The sequence below is a fragment of the Oncorhynchus mykiss genome, chromosome 2, assembly GCF_057628025.1.
Source record: "Oncorhynchus mykiss isolate SJ-2025 chromosome 2, ASM5762802v1, whole genome shotgun sequence".
Taxonomy (NCBI): domain Eukaryota; kingdom Metazoa; phylum Chordata; class Actinopteri; order Salmoniformes; family Salmonidae; genus Oncorhynchus; species Oncorhynchus mykiss.
In genome coordinates this window covers 7808605-7827939 of record NC_143023.1, presented here as the reverse complement: position 1 = coordinate 7827939, position 19335 = coordinate 7808605, and the positions used below count along the sequence as shown (strand labels likewise).

At 43.3% G+C, this 19335-nt stretch overlaps 1 protein-coding gene across 11 annotated transcripts in view; it reads right to left on the bottom strand.

The window, feature by feature from the left end:
- The window catches only part of LOC110514705 (kinesin-like protein KIF13A), a 181244-nt gene that overhangs the window by 9441 nt on the left and 152468 nt on the right, over nt 1-19335 (bottom strand). For 7 of the 11 annotated variants that reach the window (XM_090187006.1, XM_090187024.1, XM_090187011.1 and 4 more), the window contains 8 exons: nt 6143-6269; nt 5936-5991; nt 4933-5057; nt 3821-3997; nt 2251-2343; nt 811-963; nt 380-457; nt 187-237 (listed from right to left, as the gene is read on the bottom strand). In XM_090187006.1, the coding sequence (XP_090043132.1) occupies nt 187-237; nt 380-457; nt 811-963; nt 2251-2343; nt 3821-3997; nt 4933-5057; nt 5936-5991; nt 6143-6269 (860 nt within the window). Of the gene's footprint in view, nt 1-186; nt 238-379; nt 458-810; nt 964-2250; nt 3056-3820; nt 3998-4932; nt 5058-5935; nt 5992-6142; nt 6270-19335 lie in introns of those variants that run through there. The other 4 variants (XM_090187007.1, XM_090187017.1, XM_090187023.1 and 1 more) reach the window with 2 other exon arrangements.

Below are 19335 nucleotides of genomic sequence, written 5' to 3'. Positions count from 1 at the left end.
CCAGCCAATCAGGTCTGTTTATAATAATGAACCATCCTACTGTACTGTACCTTCCAGTCTACATCCTCCCAGCCAATCAGGTCTGTTTATAATAATGAACCATCCTACTGTACTGTACCTTCCAGTCTACATCCTCCCAGCCAATCAGGTCTGTTTATAATAATGAACCATCCTACTGTACTGTACCTTCCAGTCTACATCCTCCCAGCCAATCAGGTCTGTTTTGCTGCAGGAAGTCTGGAAGACAACAGCAAGCGATTACTAACTCACACATTTCTGTCTTACATGCTGTACATTGGGGGTGCTGGTGTGTGTGTCTTACGTGCTATACGTTGGGGGTGCTGGTGTGTGTGTGTGTGTGTGTGTGTGTGTCTCTTACGTGCTGTACGTTGGGGGTGCTGAAGCTCCTTCTGATGTTTCTCCCTTTAACAGACAGAGCTTCCTTCACCGTCACCGCCTGATGACATCAATCAAACAAACGTTATTGTCCCCAGAGAGAAATGTGGTTGGCAGTGATCCATCTAGAAACCTCCGTTACACAAACCACACAGGATTCACACACATCTAAACTCATCATTTACCATGTGTAACAGCAAGAGGCAGTACGATTCAACAGCGTGAAGTGTGTGTGTGTGTGTGAAAAGTGTGTGTGTGTTTGTGTAGTGTGTGTGAAGTGTGTGTGAAGTGTAGTGTGTGAATTGTGTGTGTGTGTGTGAAGTATGTGAAGTGTGTGTGAAGTGTGTGTGTGAAGTGTGTGTGTTTGTGTAGTGTGCGTAAAGTGTGTGTGTGTGAAGTGTGTGTGAGAGGTACCTGTCTGAGTCTCTCCAGGCTCAGTATATTCTCCACCTCCAGAAGTCCTCTGGTGTATTGCTCTATGTAGGTCTGTCCATCCTGACTCTCCTCACCGTCTCCCCTCGCTGCCATCAGGGCCAGAGTCTCTCTCTCCTCAGGCTCCTCAGACGCCTGGACACACCATTATTATATTATAACACAACATTATCATATTACAATACAACAACATTATTATATGACAATACAACATTATCATATTACATCACATCACACCATTATCACATTACAACACACCATTATCGTATTACAACACAACATTATCATATTACATTACAGCATTATCATATTACATTACAACATTGTCGTATTACATCGCATCGCACCATTATCACATTACAACACACCATTATTACATTACAACACAACATTATCATATTACATTACAACATTATCATATTACACTACAACATTATCATATTACAACACAACATTATCATATTACATTACAACTTTATCATATTACAATACAACATCATATTACAATACAACATTATCATATTACAACACAACATTGTCATATTACAACACAACATTATCATATTACATTACAACATCATATTACAATACAACATTATCATACTACAATACAACATTATTATATTACACCACAACACTATCATATTACAATACAACATTATCATATTACAATACAGCATTATCATATTACAATACAACATTATTATATTACAACACAACAACATTATCATATTACAATACAACAATATTATTATATTACAATACAACATTATTACACTACAATAAAACACAACATTATTACACTACAATACAACATTATTATATTACATTACAACACAACATTATCATATTACAATACAACATTATTATATTACATTACAACACAACATTATCATATTACAATGCAACACAACATTATTATATTACAACACAACATTATTAAATTACAATAAAACACAATATTATTATATTACAAGAGAGTTAACCAAACTGTGTCCTAGGGTGGTATAGCTGTCAAAGAGTTAACAATGTAGTCATGTTATTTTCTACTTCCTGTATATAGATAGCCATGTTATTTTCTACTTCCTGTATATAGATAGTCATGTTATTTTCTACTTCCTGTATATAGATAGCCATGTTATTTTCTACTTCCTGTACATAGACAGTCATGTTATTTTCTACTTCCTGTATATAGATAGCCATGTTATTTTTACTTGTTATTGACTCCCTCACTCCTTAAGAAAATGAATGAACAATACTTTTATTGTACCATTTTCTCTGGATACCAAAAATGAAATAAAAATAGTTTCTAACTTTATGTGGATACTAGTCCCCTTGCAGATGGTTCAGACTAGTTATTGTTGGTATACTATATTTAACACAGTGACACTGACATCACACAGGAACAGTGAATCTGTTTACCTTTGGTATATTTGACAGAATCTCATAGGCGACTCCACAGGAGTACAGTGTGTTCTTCAAGGACATCCTTCTCTTCAGACTCTGGGTGAAGCTCTACGACAGAGAAAAACAACATGGTGGATCAGTACTGAGTACAGTGTGTTCTTCAAGGACATCCTTCTCTTCAGACTCTGGGTGAAGCTCTACGACAGAGAAAAACAACATGGTGGATCAGTACTGAGTACAGTGTGTTCTTCAAGGACATCCTTCTCTTCAGACTCTGGGTGAAGCTCTACGACAGAGAAAAACAACATGGTGGATCAGTACTGAGTACAGTGTGTCCTTCAAGGACATCCTTCTCTTCAGACTCTGGGTGAAGCTCTACGACAGAGAAAAACAACATGGTGGATCAGTACTGAGTACAGTGTGTTCTTCAAGGACATCCTTCTCTTCAGACTCTGGGTGAAGCTCTACGACAGAGAAAAACAACATGGTGGATCAGTACTGAGTACAGTGTGTTCTTCAAGGACATCCTTCTCTTCAGACTCTGGGTGAAGCTCTACGACAGAGAAAAACAACATGGTGGATCAGTACTGAGTACAGTGTGTTCTTCAAGGACATCCTTCTCTTCAGACTCTGGGTGAAGCTCTACGACAGAGAAAAACAACATGGTGGATCAGTACTGAGTACAGTGTGTTCTTCAAGGACATCCTTCTCTTCAGACTCTGGGTGAAGCTCTACGACAGAGAAAAACAACATGGTGGATCAGTACTGAGTACAGTGTGTTCTTCAAGGACATCCTTCTCTTCAGACTCTGGGTGAAGCTCTACGACAGAGAAAAACAACATGCCAGACAGAGAGCGTTACAGGGCAGGATGCCTGGACAGAGATGAAACCCAGTCCTAGCATGCCTGTTAGTCCAGGACTAGGTTTAATCTGGGTCGGGGAAACCGGGATTTAATGTTTCTCTAATCTAATCTAATTATGTGCTGTCAGTCATGTCAGCGGTCACCAGGCCAGTCAGTGCTGTTTGTTGTAGATGTTGACAGATGTTTGTCTGTCTGTCAGTCTGTGTGTATGTCTGTCAGTCTGTGAGTGTGTCTGTTAGTCTGTGTGTGTGTGTGTGTCTGTTAGTCTGTGTGTGTCTGTCTGTCTGTGTGTGTGTCTGTCAGTCTGTGTGTGTGTGTGTCTGTTAGTCTGTGTGTGTGTCTGTTAGTCTGTGTGTGTCTGTCTGTCTGTGTGTGTGTCTGTCAGTCTGTGTGTGTGTGTGTGTCTGTCAGTCTGTGTGTGTGTCTGTTACTCTGTGTGTGTGTCTGTCTGTCTGTGTGTGTGTCTGTCTGTCAGTCTGTGTGTGTGTGTCTGTCAGTCTGTGTGTGTGTGTGTCTGTTAGTCTGTGTGTGTGTCTGTTAGTCTGTGTGTGTGTCTGTTAGTCTGTGTGTGTGTCTGTCTGTCAGTCTGTGTGTGTGTGTCTGTCAGTCTGTGTGTGTGTGTGTGTGTGTGTCTGTCAGTCTGTGTGTTTCTGTGTGTGTGTGTGTGTGTGTGTGTGTCTGTGTGTGTGTGTGTGTGTGTCTCCAGTCCAGGCAGTGCAGACCTGTTTGTTGTAGATGTTGACAGAGATCCTCTTGCGCAGCACCAGCTCCATGGAGACAGGATGGCTGAGCTGCACCGTGGCTTTAATGATCACGTAGATACGCTCGTTGGGTGACGTCACGCGGTTCAGGTGCACAGAGTCGTGGATGGATGAGTCCCAGGAGCACAGCGCTGACACCTGGTGGCAGGAGGACAGATGACAGGAGGTGGAAAACACAACTATTATTCTCAGAGTTGCAAAATTCCGGTAAATTTCCCAAAATGATTCTCAGGTTTTCACGAAATCCTGATTGGAGGACTTCCGGGTTTCCTGCATATTTCCTCCTGATTCCGTGAATCTTCCAACCGGGATTTCTGGAAAACGGGAAGTGGCCAGTGCACGTGCGCACACACACTCTCTTGTACAGCTGACCTTGTGGGGACACACAATTCAGTCTAATTCAAAATCAAATTTCCCTAACCCTAAACCTAACCCGTACTCTTACCCCTAAACCTAGCTCTTAACCCTAAACTTAACCCTAAACCTAACCCTAGTTCTTAAACCTAACCCTAGCTCCTAACCCTAAACCTAACCCTAGCTCTTAACCCTAAACCTAACCCTAGTTCTTAAACCTAACCCTAGCTCCTAACCCTAGATCCTAAACCTAACCCTAGCTCCTAACCCTAGATCCTAAACCTAACCCTAGCTCCTAACCCTAGATCCTAAACCTAACCCTAGCTCCTAACCCTAGATCCTAAACCTAACCCTAGCTCCTAACCCTTAATGTAACCTTAACCCTAAATCTAACATTAGCTCCTAACTCTAAACCTAACCCTAGCTCCTAACCCTAGTTCCTAAACCTAAACCTAGCTCCTAACCCTTAATGTAACCTTAACCCTAAATCTAACATTAGCTCCTAACTCTAAACCTAACCCTAGCTCCTAACCCTAGTTCCTAAACCTAACCCTAGCTCCTAACCCTTAACGTAACCTTAACCCTAAACCCCAAAGAAATAGCATTTGACCTCATGGGGACCAACAAAATGTCCCCAGTTGGTCATAATACTTTTTTGTGTGACTTCTGGTCCCCACAAGAATAGTGAAACACATCCACACACACACACAGTACTCTACCTCGTCATCACTGTGTCTGATGATTGGCAGGTAGAAAAACTGGCTGCCGTGCTCCTTGGGCAGGATAGAGTTAACCCCGGCAGCGTTGGGTCCCGTTAACTGTTGAGTCACTGTCAGGTCATCTGCTGTAGAGGTAACAGAGACACACAGAGTCTGAGGTTAGAGGTGACAGAGACACACATAGTCTGATGTAGAGGTGACAGAGACACACAGAGTCTGATGTTAGAGGTGACAGAGACACACAGAGTCTGATGTTAGAGGTGACAGAGACACACAGAGTCTGAGGTTAGAGGTGACAGAGACACACAGAGTCTGATGTTAGAGGTGACAGAGACACACAGAGTCTGATGTTAGAGGTGACAGAGACACACAGAGTCTGCTGTAGAGATGACAGAGACACACAGAGTCTGATGTAGAGGTGACAGAGACACACAGAGTCTGATGTAGAGGTGACAGAGACACACAGAGTCTGATGTAGAGGTGACAGAGACACACAGAGTCTGATGTAGAGGTGACAGAGACACACAGAGTCTGATGTAGAGGTGACAGAGACACACAGAGTCTGATGTAGAGGTGACAGAGACACACAGAGTCTGCTGTAGAGATGACAGAGACACACAGAGACACACAGAGTCTGATGTAGAGGTGACAGAGACACACAGAGTCTGATGTAGAGGTGACAGAGACACACATAGTCTGATGTAGAGGTGACAGAGACACACAGAGTCTGATGTTAGAGGTGACAGAGACACACAGATTCTGATGTAGAGGTGACAGAGACACACAGAGTCTGATGTAGAGGTGACAGAGACACACAGAGACACACAGAGTCTGATGTAGAGGTGACAGAGACACACAGAGTCTGATGTAGAGGTGACAGAGACACACAGAGACACACAGAGTCTGATGTTAGAGGTGACAGAGACACACAGAGTCTGTTGTAGAGGTGACAGAGACACACAGAGTCTGATGTGTCACTATGAAGGTGATTCCAGGCCGTTACCATTCAAGTCCAGGAAGAGGACTGGGAAGTGAGCTTCCATCCCAGCAGAGGGGGCCCTGCAACAGTCAAACAGTAGAACACAGGCTCAGAAGCAGTTTCAAACAGCACCACAGAGAGACAAACTCTAAGATTGTGGAATGTCTAAAAGCAGACATACATTCAATGATTATTTCATTGTGTATGTTAAATAATGACCCTCAGACTTACCAGTGGGCAGGGGCACCAGGTATGCCACTGCCAGGCGCGGGCACCAGTACAGCGTTCCTTTCCTCGGTCAGCCCTACCCACTGTTCCACCAGCCTGGCCTCCCTCTCCATGTCCTCTTCTGACTTCTCTAGAGAGAGAGAGACAGAGAGAGAGACAGCGAGAGAGACAGCGAGAGAGACAGAGAGAGACAGAAAAAGAGAAACAGAGAGAGAGACAGAGAGAGAGACAGAGAGACAGAGAAAGACAGAGAGAGAGACAGAGAGACAGAGGGAGAGAGAGACAGAGAGAGAGAGAGATAGAGAGAGATAGAGAGAGACAGCGAGAGAGAGAGAGAGAGAGAGAGAGAGACAGAGACAGAGAGAGCGACAGAGACAGAGAGAGAGACAGAGACAGAGAGAGACAGTGAGACAGCGAGAGAGAGACAGAGACAGACAGAGAGAAAGCGACAGAGACAGAGCGACAGAGAGAGAGAGAGAGACAGAGAGAGAGAGAGAGCGACAGAGACAGAGAGACAGAGAGAGAGGAGTGTGAGGATGAGGTGTGTAACAGAAACCAAGTCCCAAAAGGGAAAAACCTGCCCACTAAAATGCTGAATGAAGACAGGACTGATACAGAGTGGAGCTGTAGAGTCCAGAATACTGAATGAAGACAGGACTGGTACAGAGTGGAGCTGTAGAGTCCAGAATACTGAATAAACTAAATGAAGACAGGACTGGTACATTGTGGAGCTGTAGAGTCCAGAATACTGAATGAAGACAGGACTGGTACAGAGTGGAGCTGTAGAGTCCAGAATACTGAATGAAGACAGGACTGGTACAGAGTGGAGCTGTAGAGTCCAGAATACTGAATAAACTGAATGAAGACAGAACTGATACAGAGTGGAGCTGTAGAGTCCAGAATACTGAATGAAGACAGGACTGGTACAGAGTGGAGCGTAGAGTCCAGAATACTGAATGAAGACAGGACTGGTACAGAGTGGAGATGTAGAGTCCAGAATACTGAATAAACTGAATGAAGACAGGACTGGTACAGAGTGGAGCTGTAGAGTCCAGAATACTGAATGAAGACAGGACTGGTACAGAGTGGAGCTGTAGAGTCCAGAATACTGAATGAAGACAGGACTGGTACAGAGTGGAGCTGTAGAGTCCAGAATACTGAATAAACTGAATGAAGACAGGACTGATACAGAGTGGAGCTGTAGAGTCCAGAATACTGAATAAACTGAATGAAGACAGGACTGGTACAGAGTGGAGCTGTAGAGTCCAGAATACTGAATAAACTGAATGAAGACAGGACTGGTACAGAGTGGAGCTGTAGAGTCCAGAATACTGAATAAACTGAATGAAGACAGGACTGATACAGAGTGGAGCTGTAGAGTCCAGAATACTGAATGAAGACAGGACTGGTACAGAGTGGAGCTGTAGAGTCCAGAATACTGAATAAACTGAATGAAGACAGGACTGATACAGAGTGGAGCTGTAGAGTCCAGAATACTGAATAAACTGAATGAAGACAGGACTGATACCGAATGGAGCTGTAGAGTCCAGAATACTGAATAAACTGAATGAAGACAGGACTGATACAGAGTGGCGCTGTAGAGTCCAGAATACTGAATAAACTGAATGAAGACAGGACTGATACAGAGTGGAGCTGTAGAGTCCAGAATACTGAATGAAGACAGGACTGGTACAGAGTGGAGCTGTAGAGTCCAGAATACTGAATAAACTGAATGAAGACAGGACTGGTACAGAGTGGAGCTGTAGAGTCCAGAATACTGAATGAAGACAGGACTGGTACAGAGTGGAGCTGTAGAGTCCAGAATACTGAATAAACTGAATGAAGACAGGACTGATACAGAGTGGAGCTGTAGAGTCCAGAATACTGAATGAAGACAGGACTGGTACAGAGTGGAGCTGTAGAGTCCAGAATACTGAATGAAGACAGGACTGATACAGAGTGGAGCTGTAGAGTCCAGAATACTGAATAAACTGAATAAAGACAGGACTGATACAGAGTGGAGCTGTAGAGTCCAGAATACTGAATAAACTGAATGAAGACAGGACTGGTACAGAGTGGAGCTGTAGAGTCCAGAATACTGAATAAACTAAATGAAGACAGGACTGGTACATTGTGGAGCTGTAGAGTCCAGAATACTGAATGAAGACAGGACTGGTACAGAGTGGAGCTGTAGAGTCCAGAATACTGAATGAAGACAGGACTGGTACAGAGTGGAGCTGTAGAGTCCAGAATACTGAATAAACTGAATGAAGACAGGACTGATACAGAGTGGAGCTGTAGAGTCCAGAATACTGAATGAAGACAGGACTGGTACAGAGTGGAGCTGTAGAGTCCAGAATACTGAATGAAGACAGGACTGGTACAGAGTGGAGATGTAGAGTCCAGAATACTGAATAAACTGAATGAAGACAGGACTGGTACAGAGTGGAGCTGTAGAGTCCAGAATACTGAATGAAGACAGGACTGGTACAGAGTGGAGCTGTAGAGTCCAGAATACTGAATGAAGACAGGACTGGTACAGAGTGGAGCTGTAGAGTCCAGAATACTGAATAAACTGAATGAAGACAGGACTGATACAGAGTGGAGCTGTAGAGTCCAGAATACTGAATAAACTGAATGAAGACAGGACTGGTACAGAGTGAAGCTGTAGAGTCCAGAATACTGAATAAACTGAATGAAGACAGGACTGGTACAGAGTGGAGCTGTAGAGTCCAGAATACTGAATAAACTGAATGAAGACAGGACTGATACAGAGTGGAGCTGCAGAGTCCAGAATACTGAATGAAGACAGGACTGGTACAGAGTGGAGCTGTAGAGTCCAGAATACTGAATAAACTGAATGAAGACAGGACTGATACAGAGTGGAGCTGTAGAGTCCAGAATACTGAATGAAGACAGGACTGATACCGAATGGAGCTGTAGAGTCCAGAATACTGAATAAACTGAATGAAGACAGGACTGATACAGAGTGGCGCTGTAGAGTCCAGAATACTGAATAAACTGAATGAAGACAGGACTGATACAGAGTGGAGCTGTAGAGTCCAGAATACTGAATGAAGACAGGACTGGTACAGAGTGGAGCTGTAGAGTCCAGAATACTGAATAAACTGAATGAAGACAGGACTGGTACAGAGTGGAGCTGTAGAGTCCAGAATACTGAATGAAGACAGGACTGGTACAGAGTGGAGCTGTAGAGTCCAGAATACTGAATAAACTGAATGAAGACAGGACTGATACAGAGTGGAGCTGTAGAGTCCAGAATACTGAATGAAGACAGGACTGGTACAGAGTGGAGCTGTAGAGTCCAGAATACTGAATGAAGACAGGACTGATACAGAGTGGAGCTGTAGAGTCCAGAATACTGAATAAACTGAATAAAGACAGGACTGATACAGAGTGGAGCTGTAGAGTCCAGAATACTGAATAAACTGAATGAAGACAGGACTGGTACAGAGTGGAGCTGTAGAGTCCAGAATACTGAATAAACTGAATGAAGACAGGACTGGTACAGAGTGGAGCTGTAGAGTCCAGAATACTGAATAAACTGAATAAAGACAGGACTGATACAGATTTGAGCTGTAGAGTCCAGAATACTGAATAAACTGAATGAAGACAGGACTGATACAGAGTGGAGCTGTAGAGTCCAGAATACTGAATAAACTGAATGAAGACAGGACTGATACAGAGTGGAGCTGTAGAGTCCAGAATACTGAATAAACTGAATGAAGACAGGACTGATACAGAGTGGAGCTGTAGAGTCCAGAATACTGAATGAAGACAGGACTGGTACAGAGTGGAGCTGTAGAGTCCAGAATACTGAATAAACTGAATGAAGACAGGACTGATACAGAGTGGAGCTGTAGAGTCCAGAATACTGAATAAACTGAATGAAGACAGGACTGGTACAGAGTGGAGCTGTAGAGTCCAGAATACTGAATAAACTGAATGAAGACAGGACTGATACAGAATGGAGCTGTAGAGTCCAGAATACTGAATGAAGACAGGACTGATACCGAATGGAGCTGTAGAGTCCAGAATACTGAATAAACTGAATGAAGACAGGACTGATACAGAGTGGCGCTGTAGAGTCCAGAATACTGAATAAACTGAATGAAGACAGGACTGATACAGAGTGGAGCTGTAGAGTCCAGAATACTGAATGAAGACAGGACTGGTACAGAGTGGAGCTGTAGAGTCCAGAATACTGAATAAACTGAATGAAGACAGGACTGGTACAGAGTGGAGCTGTAGAGTCCAGAATACTGAATGAAGACAGGACTGGTACAGAGTGGAGCTGTAGAGTCCAGAATACTGAATAAACTGAATGAAGACAGGACTGATACAGAGTGGAGCTGTAGAGTCCAGAATACTGAATGAAGACAGGACTGGTACAGAGTGGAGCTGTAGAGTCCAGAATACTGAATGAAGACAGGACTGATACAGAGTGGAGCTGTAGAGTCCAGAATACTGAATAAACTGAATAAAGACAGGACTGATACAGAGTGGAGCTGTAGAGTCCAGAATACTGAATAAACTGAATGAAGACAGGACTGGTACAGAGTGGAGCTGTAGAGTCCAGAATACTGAATAAACTGAATGAAGACAGGACTGGTACAGAGTGGAGCTGTAGAGTCCAGAATACTGAATAAACTGAATAAAGACAGGACTGATACAGAGTGGAGCTGTAGAGTCCAGAATACTGAATAAACTGAATGAAGACAGGACTGATACAGAGTGGAGCTGTAGAGTCCAGAATACTGAATAAACTGAATGAAGACAGGACTGATACAGAGTGGAGCTGTAGAGTCCAGAATACTGAATAAACTGAATGAAGACAGGACTGATACAGAGTGGAGCTGTAGAGTCCAGAATACTGAATGAAGACAGGACTGGTACAGAGTGGAGCTGTAGAGTCCAGAATACTGAATAAACTGAATGAAGACAGGACTGATACAGAGTGGAGCTGTAGAGTCCAGAATACTGAATAAACTGAATGAAGACAGGACTGGTACAGAGTGGAGCTGTAGAGTCCAGAATACTGAATGAAGACAGGACTGGTACAGAGTGGAGCTGTAGAGTCCAGAATACTGAATAAACTGAATGAAGACAGGACTGGTACAGAGTGGAGCTGTAGAGTCCAGAATACTGAATGAAGACAGGACTGGTACAGAGTGGAGCTGTAGAGTCCAGAATACTGAATAAACTGAATGAAGACAGGACTGATACAGAGTGGAGCTGTAGAGTCCAGAATACTGAATGAAGACAGGACTGGTACAGAGTGGAGCTGTAGAGTCCAGAATACTGAATGAAGACAGGACTGATACAGAGTGGAGCTGTAGAGTCCAGAATACTGAATAAACTGAATAAAGACAGGACTGATACAGAGTGGAGCTGTAGAGTCCAGAATACTGAATAAACTGAATGAAGACAGGACTGGTACAGAGTGGAGCTGTAGAGTCCAGAATACTGAATAAACTAAATGAAGACAGGACTGGTACATTGTGGAGCTGTAGAGTCCAGAATACTGAATGAAGACAGGACTGGTACAGAGTGGAGCTGTAGAGTCCAGAATACTGAATGAAGACAGGACTGGTACAGAGTGGAGCTGTAGAGTCCAGAATACTGAATAAACTGAATGAAGACAGGACTGATACAGAGTGGAGCTGTAGAGTCCAGAATACTGAATGAAGACAGGACTGGTACAGAGTGGAGCTGTAGAGTCCAGAATACTGAATGAAGACAGGACTGGTACAGAGTGGAGATGTAGAGTCCAGAATACTGAATAAACTGAATGAAGACAGGACTGGTACAGAGTGGAGCTGTAGAGTCCAGAATACTGAATGAAGACAGGACTGGTACAGAGTGGAGCTGTAGAGTCCAGAATACTGAATGAAGACAGGACTGGTACAGAGTGGAGCTGTAGAGTCCAGAATACTGAATAAACTGAATGAAGACAGGACTGATACAGAGTGGAGCTGTAGAGTCCAGAATACTGAATAAACTGAATGAAGACAGGACTGGTACAGAGTGGAGCTGTAGAGTCCAGAATACTGAATAAACTGAATGAAGACAGGACTGGTACAGAGTGGAGCTGTAGAGTCCAGAATACTGAATAAACTGAATGAAGACAGGACTGATACAGAGTGGAGCTGCAGAGTCCAGAATACTGAATGAAGACAGGACTGGTACAGAGTGGAGCTGTAGAGTCCAGAATACTGAATAAACTGAATGAAGACAGGACTGATACAGAGTGGAGCTGTAGAGTCCAGAATACTGAATGAAGACAGGACTGATACCGAATGGAGCTGTAGAGTCCAGAATACTGAATAAACTGAATGAAGACAGGACTGATACAGAGTGGCGCTGTAGAGTCCAGAATACTGAATAAACTGAATGAAGACAGGACTGATACAGAGTGGAGCTGTAGAGTCCAGAATACTGAATGAAGACAGGACTGGTACAGAGTGGAGCTGTAGAGTCCAGAATACTGAATAAACTGAATGAAGACAGGACTGGTACAGAGTGGAGCTGTAGAGTCCAGAATACTGAATGAAGACAGGACTGGTACAGAGTGGAGCTGTAGAGTCCAGAATACTGAATAAACTGAATGAAGACAGGACTGATACAGAGTGGAGCTGTAGAGTCCAGAATACTGAATGAAGACAGGACTGGTACAGAGTGGAGCTGTAGAGTCCAGAATACTGAATGAAGACAGGACTGATACAGAGTGGAGCTGTAGAGTCCAGAATACTGAATAAACTGAATAAAGACAGGACTGATACAGAGTGGAGCTGTAGAGTCCAGAATACTGAATAAACTGAATGAAGACAGGACTGGTACAGAGTGGAGCTGTAGAGTCCAGAATACTGAATAAACTGAATGAAGACAGGACTGGTACAGAGTGGAGCTGTAGAGTCCAGAATACTGAATAAACTGAATAAAGACAGGACTGATACAGATTTGAGCTGTAGAGTCCAGAATACTGAATAAACTGAATGAAGACAGGACTGATACAGAGTGGAGCTGTAGAGTCCAGAATACTGAATAAACTGAATGAAGACAGGACTGATACAGAGTGGAGCTGTAGAGTCCAGAATACTGAATAAACTGAATGAAGACAGGACTGATACAGAGTGGAGCTGTAGAGTCCAGAATACTGAATGAAGACAGGACTGGTACAGAGTGGAGCTGTAGAGTCCAGAATACTGAATAAACTGAATGAAGACAGGACTGATACAGAGTGGAGCTGTAGAGTCCAGAATACTGAATAAACTGAATGAAGACAGGACTGGTACAGAGTGGAGCTGTAGAGTCCAGAATACTGAATAAACTGAATGAAGACAGGACTGATACAGAATGGAGCTGTAGAGTCCAGAATACTGAATGAAGACAGGACTGATACCGAATGGAGCTGTAGAGTCCAGAATACTGAATAAACTGAATGAAGACAGGACTGATACAGAGTGGCGCTGTAGAGTCCAGAATACTGAATAAACTGAATGAAGACAGGACTGATACAGAGTGGAGCTGTAGAGTCCAGAATACTGAATGAAGACAGGACTGGTACAGAGTGGAGCTGTAGAGTCCAGAATACTGAATAAACTGAATGAAGACAGGACTGGTACAGAGTGGAGCTGTAGAGTCCAGAATACTGAATGAAGACAGGACTGGTACAGAGTGGAGCTGTAGAGTCCAGAATACTGAATAAACTGAATGAAGACAGGACTGATACAGAGTGGAGCTGTAGAGTCCAGAATACTGAATGAAGACAGGACTGGTACAGAGTGGAGCTGTAGAGTCCAGAATACTGAATGAAGACAGGACTGATACAGAGTGGAGCTGTAGAGTCCAGAATACTGAATAAACTGAATAAAGACAGGACTGATACAGAGTGGAGCTGTAGAGTCCAGAATACTGAATAAACTGAATGAAGACAGGACTGGTACAGAGTGGAGCTGTAGAGTCCAGAATACTGAATAAACTGAATGAAGACAGGACTGGTACAGAGTGGAGCTGTAGAGTCCAGAATACTGAATAAACTGAATAAAGACAGGACTGATACAGAGTGGAGCTGTAGAGTCCAGAATACTGAATAAACTGAATGAAGACAGGACTGATACAGAGTGGAGCTGTAGAGTCCAGAATACTGAATAAACTGAATGAAGACAGGACTGATACAGAGTGGAGCTGTAGAGTCCAGAATACTGAATAAACTGAATGAAGACAGGACTGATACAGAGTGGAGCTGTAGAGTCCAGAATACTGAATGAAGACAGGACTGGTACAGAGTGGAGCTGTAGAGTCCAGAATACTGAATAAACTGAATGAAGACAGGACTGATACAGAGTGGAGCTGTAGAGTCCAGAATACTGAATGAAGACAGGACTGGTACAGAGTGGAGCTGTAGAGTCCAGAATACTGAATAAACTGAATGAAGACAGGACTGGTACAGAGTGGAGCTGTAGAGTCCAGAATACTGAATGAAGACAGGACTGGTACAGAGTGGAGCTGTAGAGTCCAGAATACTGAATGAAGACAGGACTGATACAGAGTGGAGCTGTAGAGTCCAGAATACTGAATAAACTGAATGAAGACAGGACTGATACAGAGTGGAGCTGTAGAGTCCAGAATACTGAATAAACTGAATGAAGACAGGACTGGTACAGAGTGGAGCTGTAGAGTCCAGAATACTGAATAAACTGAATGAAGACAGGACTGATACAGAGTGGAGCTGTAGAGTCCAGAATACTGAATGAAGACAGGACTGATACAGAATGGAGCTGTAGAGTCCAGAATACTGAATAAACTGAATGAAGACAGGACTGGTACAGAGTGGAGCTGTAGAGTCCAGAATACTGAATGAAGACAGGACTGGTACAGAGTGGAGCTGTAGAGTCCAGAATACTGAATGAAGACAGGACTGGTACAGAGTGGAGCTGTAGAGTCCAGAATACTGAATGAAGACAGGACTGGTACAGAGTGGAGCTGTAGAGTCCAGAATACTGAATAAACTGAATGAAGACAGGACTGATACAGAGTGGAGCTGTAGAGTCCAGAATACTGAATAAACTGAATGAAGACAGGACTGGTACAGAGTGGAGCTGTAGAGTCCAGAATACTGAATAAACTGAATGAAGACAGGACTGGTACAGAGTGGAGCTGTAGAGTCCAGAATACTGAATGAAGACAGGACTGGTACAGAGTGGAGCTGTAGAGTCCAGAATACTGAATAAACTGAATGAAGACAGGACTGATACAGAGTGGAGCTGTAGAGTCCAGAATACTGAATAAACTGAATGAAGACAGGACTGGTACAGAGTGGAGCTGTTGAGTCCAGAATACTGAATAAACTGAATGAAGACAGGACTGGTACAGAGTGGAGCTGTAGAGTCCAGAATACTGAATAAACTGAATGAAGACAGGACTGATACAGAGTGGAGCTGTAGAGTCCAGAACACTGAATAAACTGAATGAAGACAGGACTGATACAGAGTGGAGCTGTAGAGTCCAGAATACTGAATAAACTGAATGAAGACAGGACTGGTACAGAGTGGAGCTGTAGAGTCCAGAATACTGAATGAAGACAGGACTGGTACAGAGTGGAGCTGTAGAGTCCAGAATACTGAATAAACTGAATGAAGACAGGACTGATACAGAGTGGAGCTGTAGAGTCCAGAATACTGAATGAAGACAGGACTGGTACAGAGTGGAGCTGTAGAGTCCAGAATACTGAATGAAGACAGGACTGATACAGAGTGGAGCTGTAGAGTCCAGAATACTGAATAAACTGAATAAAGACAGGACTGATACAGAGTGGAGCTGTAGAGTCCAGAATACTGAATAAACTGAATGAAGACAGGACTGATACAGAGTGGACCTGTAGAGTCCAGAATACTGAATGAAGACAGGACTGATACAGAGTGGACCTGTAGAGTCCAGAATACTGAATAAAGACAGGACTGATACAGAGTGGAGCTGTAGAGTCCAGAATACTGAATAAACTGAATGAAGACAGGACTGATACAGAGTGGAGCTGTAGAGTCCAGAATACTGAATAAACTGAATGAAGACAGGACTGATACAGAGTGGAGCTGTAGAGTCCAGAATACTGAATGAAGACAGGACTGGTACAGAGTGGAGCTGTAGAGTCCAGAATACTGAATAAACTGAATGAAGACAGGACTGATACAGAGTGGAGCTGTAGAGTCCAGAATACTGAATGAAGACAGGACTGGTACAGAGTGGAGCTGTAGAGTCCAGAATACTGAATAAACTGAATGAAGACAGGACTGGTACAGAGTGGAGCTGTAGAGTCCAGAATACTGAATGAAGACAGGACTGGTACAGAGTGGAGCTGTAGAGTCCAGAATACTGAATGAAGACAGGACTGATACAGAGTGGAGCTGTAGAGTCCAGAATACTGAATAAACTGAATGAAGACAGGACTGATACAGAGTGGAGCTGTAGAGTCCAGAATACTGAATAAACTGAATGAAGACAGGACTGGTACAGAGTGGAGCTGTAGAGTCCAGAATACTGAATAAACTGAATGAAGACAGGACTGATACAGAGTGGAGCTGTAGAGTCCAGAATACTGAATGAAGACAGGACTGATACAGAATGGAGCTGTAGAGTCCAGAATACTGAATAAACTGAATGAAGACAGGACTGGTACAGAGTGGAGCTGTAGAGTCCAGAATACTGAATGAAGACAGGACTGGTACAGAGTGGAGCTGTAGAGTCCAGAATACTGAATAAACTGAATGAAGACAGGACTGATACAGAGTGGAGCTGTAGAGTCCAGAATACTGAATGAAGACAGGACTGGTACAGAGTGGAGCTGTAGAGTCCAGAATACTGAATGAAGACAGGACTGATACAGAGTGGAGCTGTAGAGTCCAGAATACTGAATAAACTGAATAAAGACAGGACTGATACAGAGTGGAGCTGTAGAGTCCAGAATACTGAATAAACTGAATGCAGACAGGACTGGTACAGAGTGGAGCTGTAGAGTCCAGAATACTGAATAAACTGAATGAAGACAGGACTGGTACAGAGTGGAGCTGTAGAGTCCAGAATACTGAATAAACTGAATAAAGACAGGACTGATACAGAGTGGAGCTGTAGAGTCCAGAATACTGAATAAACTGAATGAAGACAGGACTGATACAGAGTGGAGCTGTAGAGTCCAGAATACTGAATAAACTGAATGAAGACAGGACTGATACAGAGTGGAGCTGTAGAGTCCAGAATACTGAATAAACTGAATGAAGACAGGACTGATACAGAGTGGAGCTGTAGAGTCCAGAATACTGAATGAAGACAGGACTGGTACAGAGTGGAGCTGTAGAGTCCAGAATACTGAATAAACTGAATGAAGACAGGACTGATACAGAGTGGAGCTGTAGAGTCCAGAATACTGAATGAAGACAGGACTGGTACAGAGTGGAGCTGTAGAGTCCAGAATACTGAATAAACTGAATGAAGACAGGACTGGTACAGAGTGGAGCTGTAGAGTCCAGAATACTGAATGAAGACAGGACTGGTACAGAGTGGAGCTGTAGAGTCCAGAATACTGAATGAAGACAGGACTGATACAGAGTGGAGCTGTAGAGTCCAGAATACTGAATAAACTGAATGAAGACAGGACTGATACAGAGTGGAGCTGTAGAGTCCAGAATACTGAATAAACTGAATGAAGACAGGACTGGTACAGAGTGGAGCTGTAGAGTCCAGAATACTGAATAAACTGAATGAAGACAGGACTGATACAGAGTGGAGCTGTATAGTCCAGAATACTGAATGAAGACAGGACTGATACAGAATGGAGCTGTAGAGTCCAGAATACTGAATAAACTGAATGAAGACAGGACTGGTACAGAGTGGAGCTGTAGAGTCCAGAATACTGAATGAAGACAGGACTGGTACAGAGTGGAGCTGTAGAGTCCAGAATACTGAATAAACTGAATGAAGACAGGACTGATACAGAGTGGAGCTGTAGAGTCCAGAATACTGAATAAACTGAATGAAGACAGGACTGGTACAGAGTGGAGCTGTTGAGTCCAGAATACTGAATAAACTGAATGAAGACAGGACTGGTACAGAGTGGAGCTGTAGAGTCCAGAATACTGAATAAACTGAATGAAGACAGGACTGATACAGAGTGGAGCTGTAGAGTCCAGAACACTGAATAAACTGAATGAAGACAGGACTGATACAGAGTGGAGCTGTAGAGTCCAGAATACTGAATAAACTGAATGAAGACAGGACTGGTACAGAGTGGAGCTGTAGAGTCCAGAATACTGAATAAACTGAATGAAGACAGGACTGATACCGAATGGAGCTGTAGAGTCCAGAATACTGAATAAACTGAATGAAGACAGGACTGATACAGAGTGGAGCTGTAGAGTCCAGAATACTGAATGAAGACAGGACTGATACAGAGTGGACCTGTAGAGTCCAGAATACTGAATGAAGACAGGACTGATACAGAGTGGACCTGTAGAGTCCAGAATACTGAATAAAGACAGGACTGGTACAGAGTGGAGCTGTAGAGTCCAGAATACTGAATAAACTGAATGAAGACAGGACTGGTACAGAGTGGAGCTGTAGAGTCCAGAATACTGAATAAACTGAATGAAGACAGGACTGGTACAGAGTGGAGCTGTAGAGTCCAGAATACTGAATGAAGACAGGACTGGTACAGAGTGGAGCTGTAGAGTCCAGAATACTGAATGAAGACAGGACTGATACAGAGTGGAGCTGTAGAGTCCAGAATACTGAATAAACTGAATGAAGACAGGACTGATACAGAGTGGAGCTGTAGAGTCCAGAATACTGAATAAACTGAATGAAGACAGGACTGGTACAGAGTGGAGCTGTAGAGTCCAGAATACTGAATAAACTGAATGAAGACAGGACTGATACAGAGTGGAGCTGTATAGTCCAGAATACTGAATGAAGACAGGACTGATACAGAATGGAGCTGTAGAGTCCAGAATACTGAATAAACTGAATGAAGACAGGACTGATACAGAGTGGAGCTGTAGAGTCCAGAATACTGAATAAACTGAATGAAGACAGGACTGGTACAGAGTGGAGCTGTAGAGTCCAGAATACTGAATGAAGACAGGACTGATACAGAGTGGACCTGTAGAGTCCAGAATACTGAATAA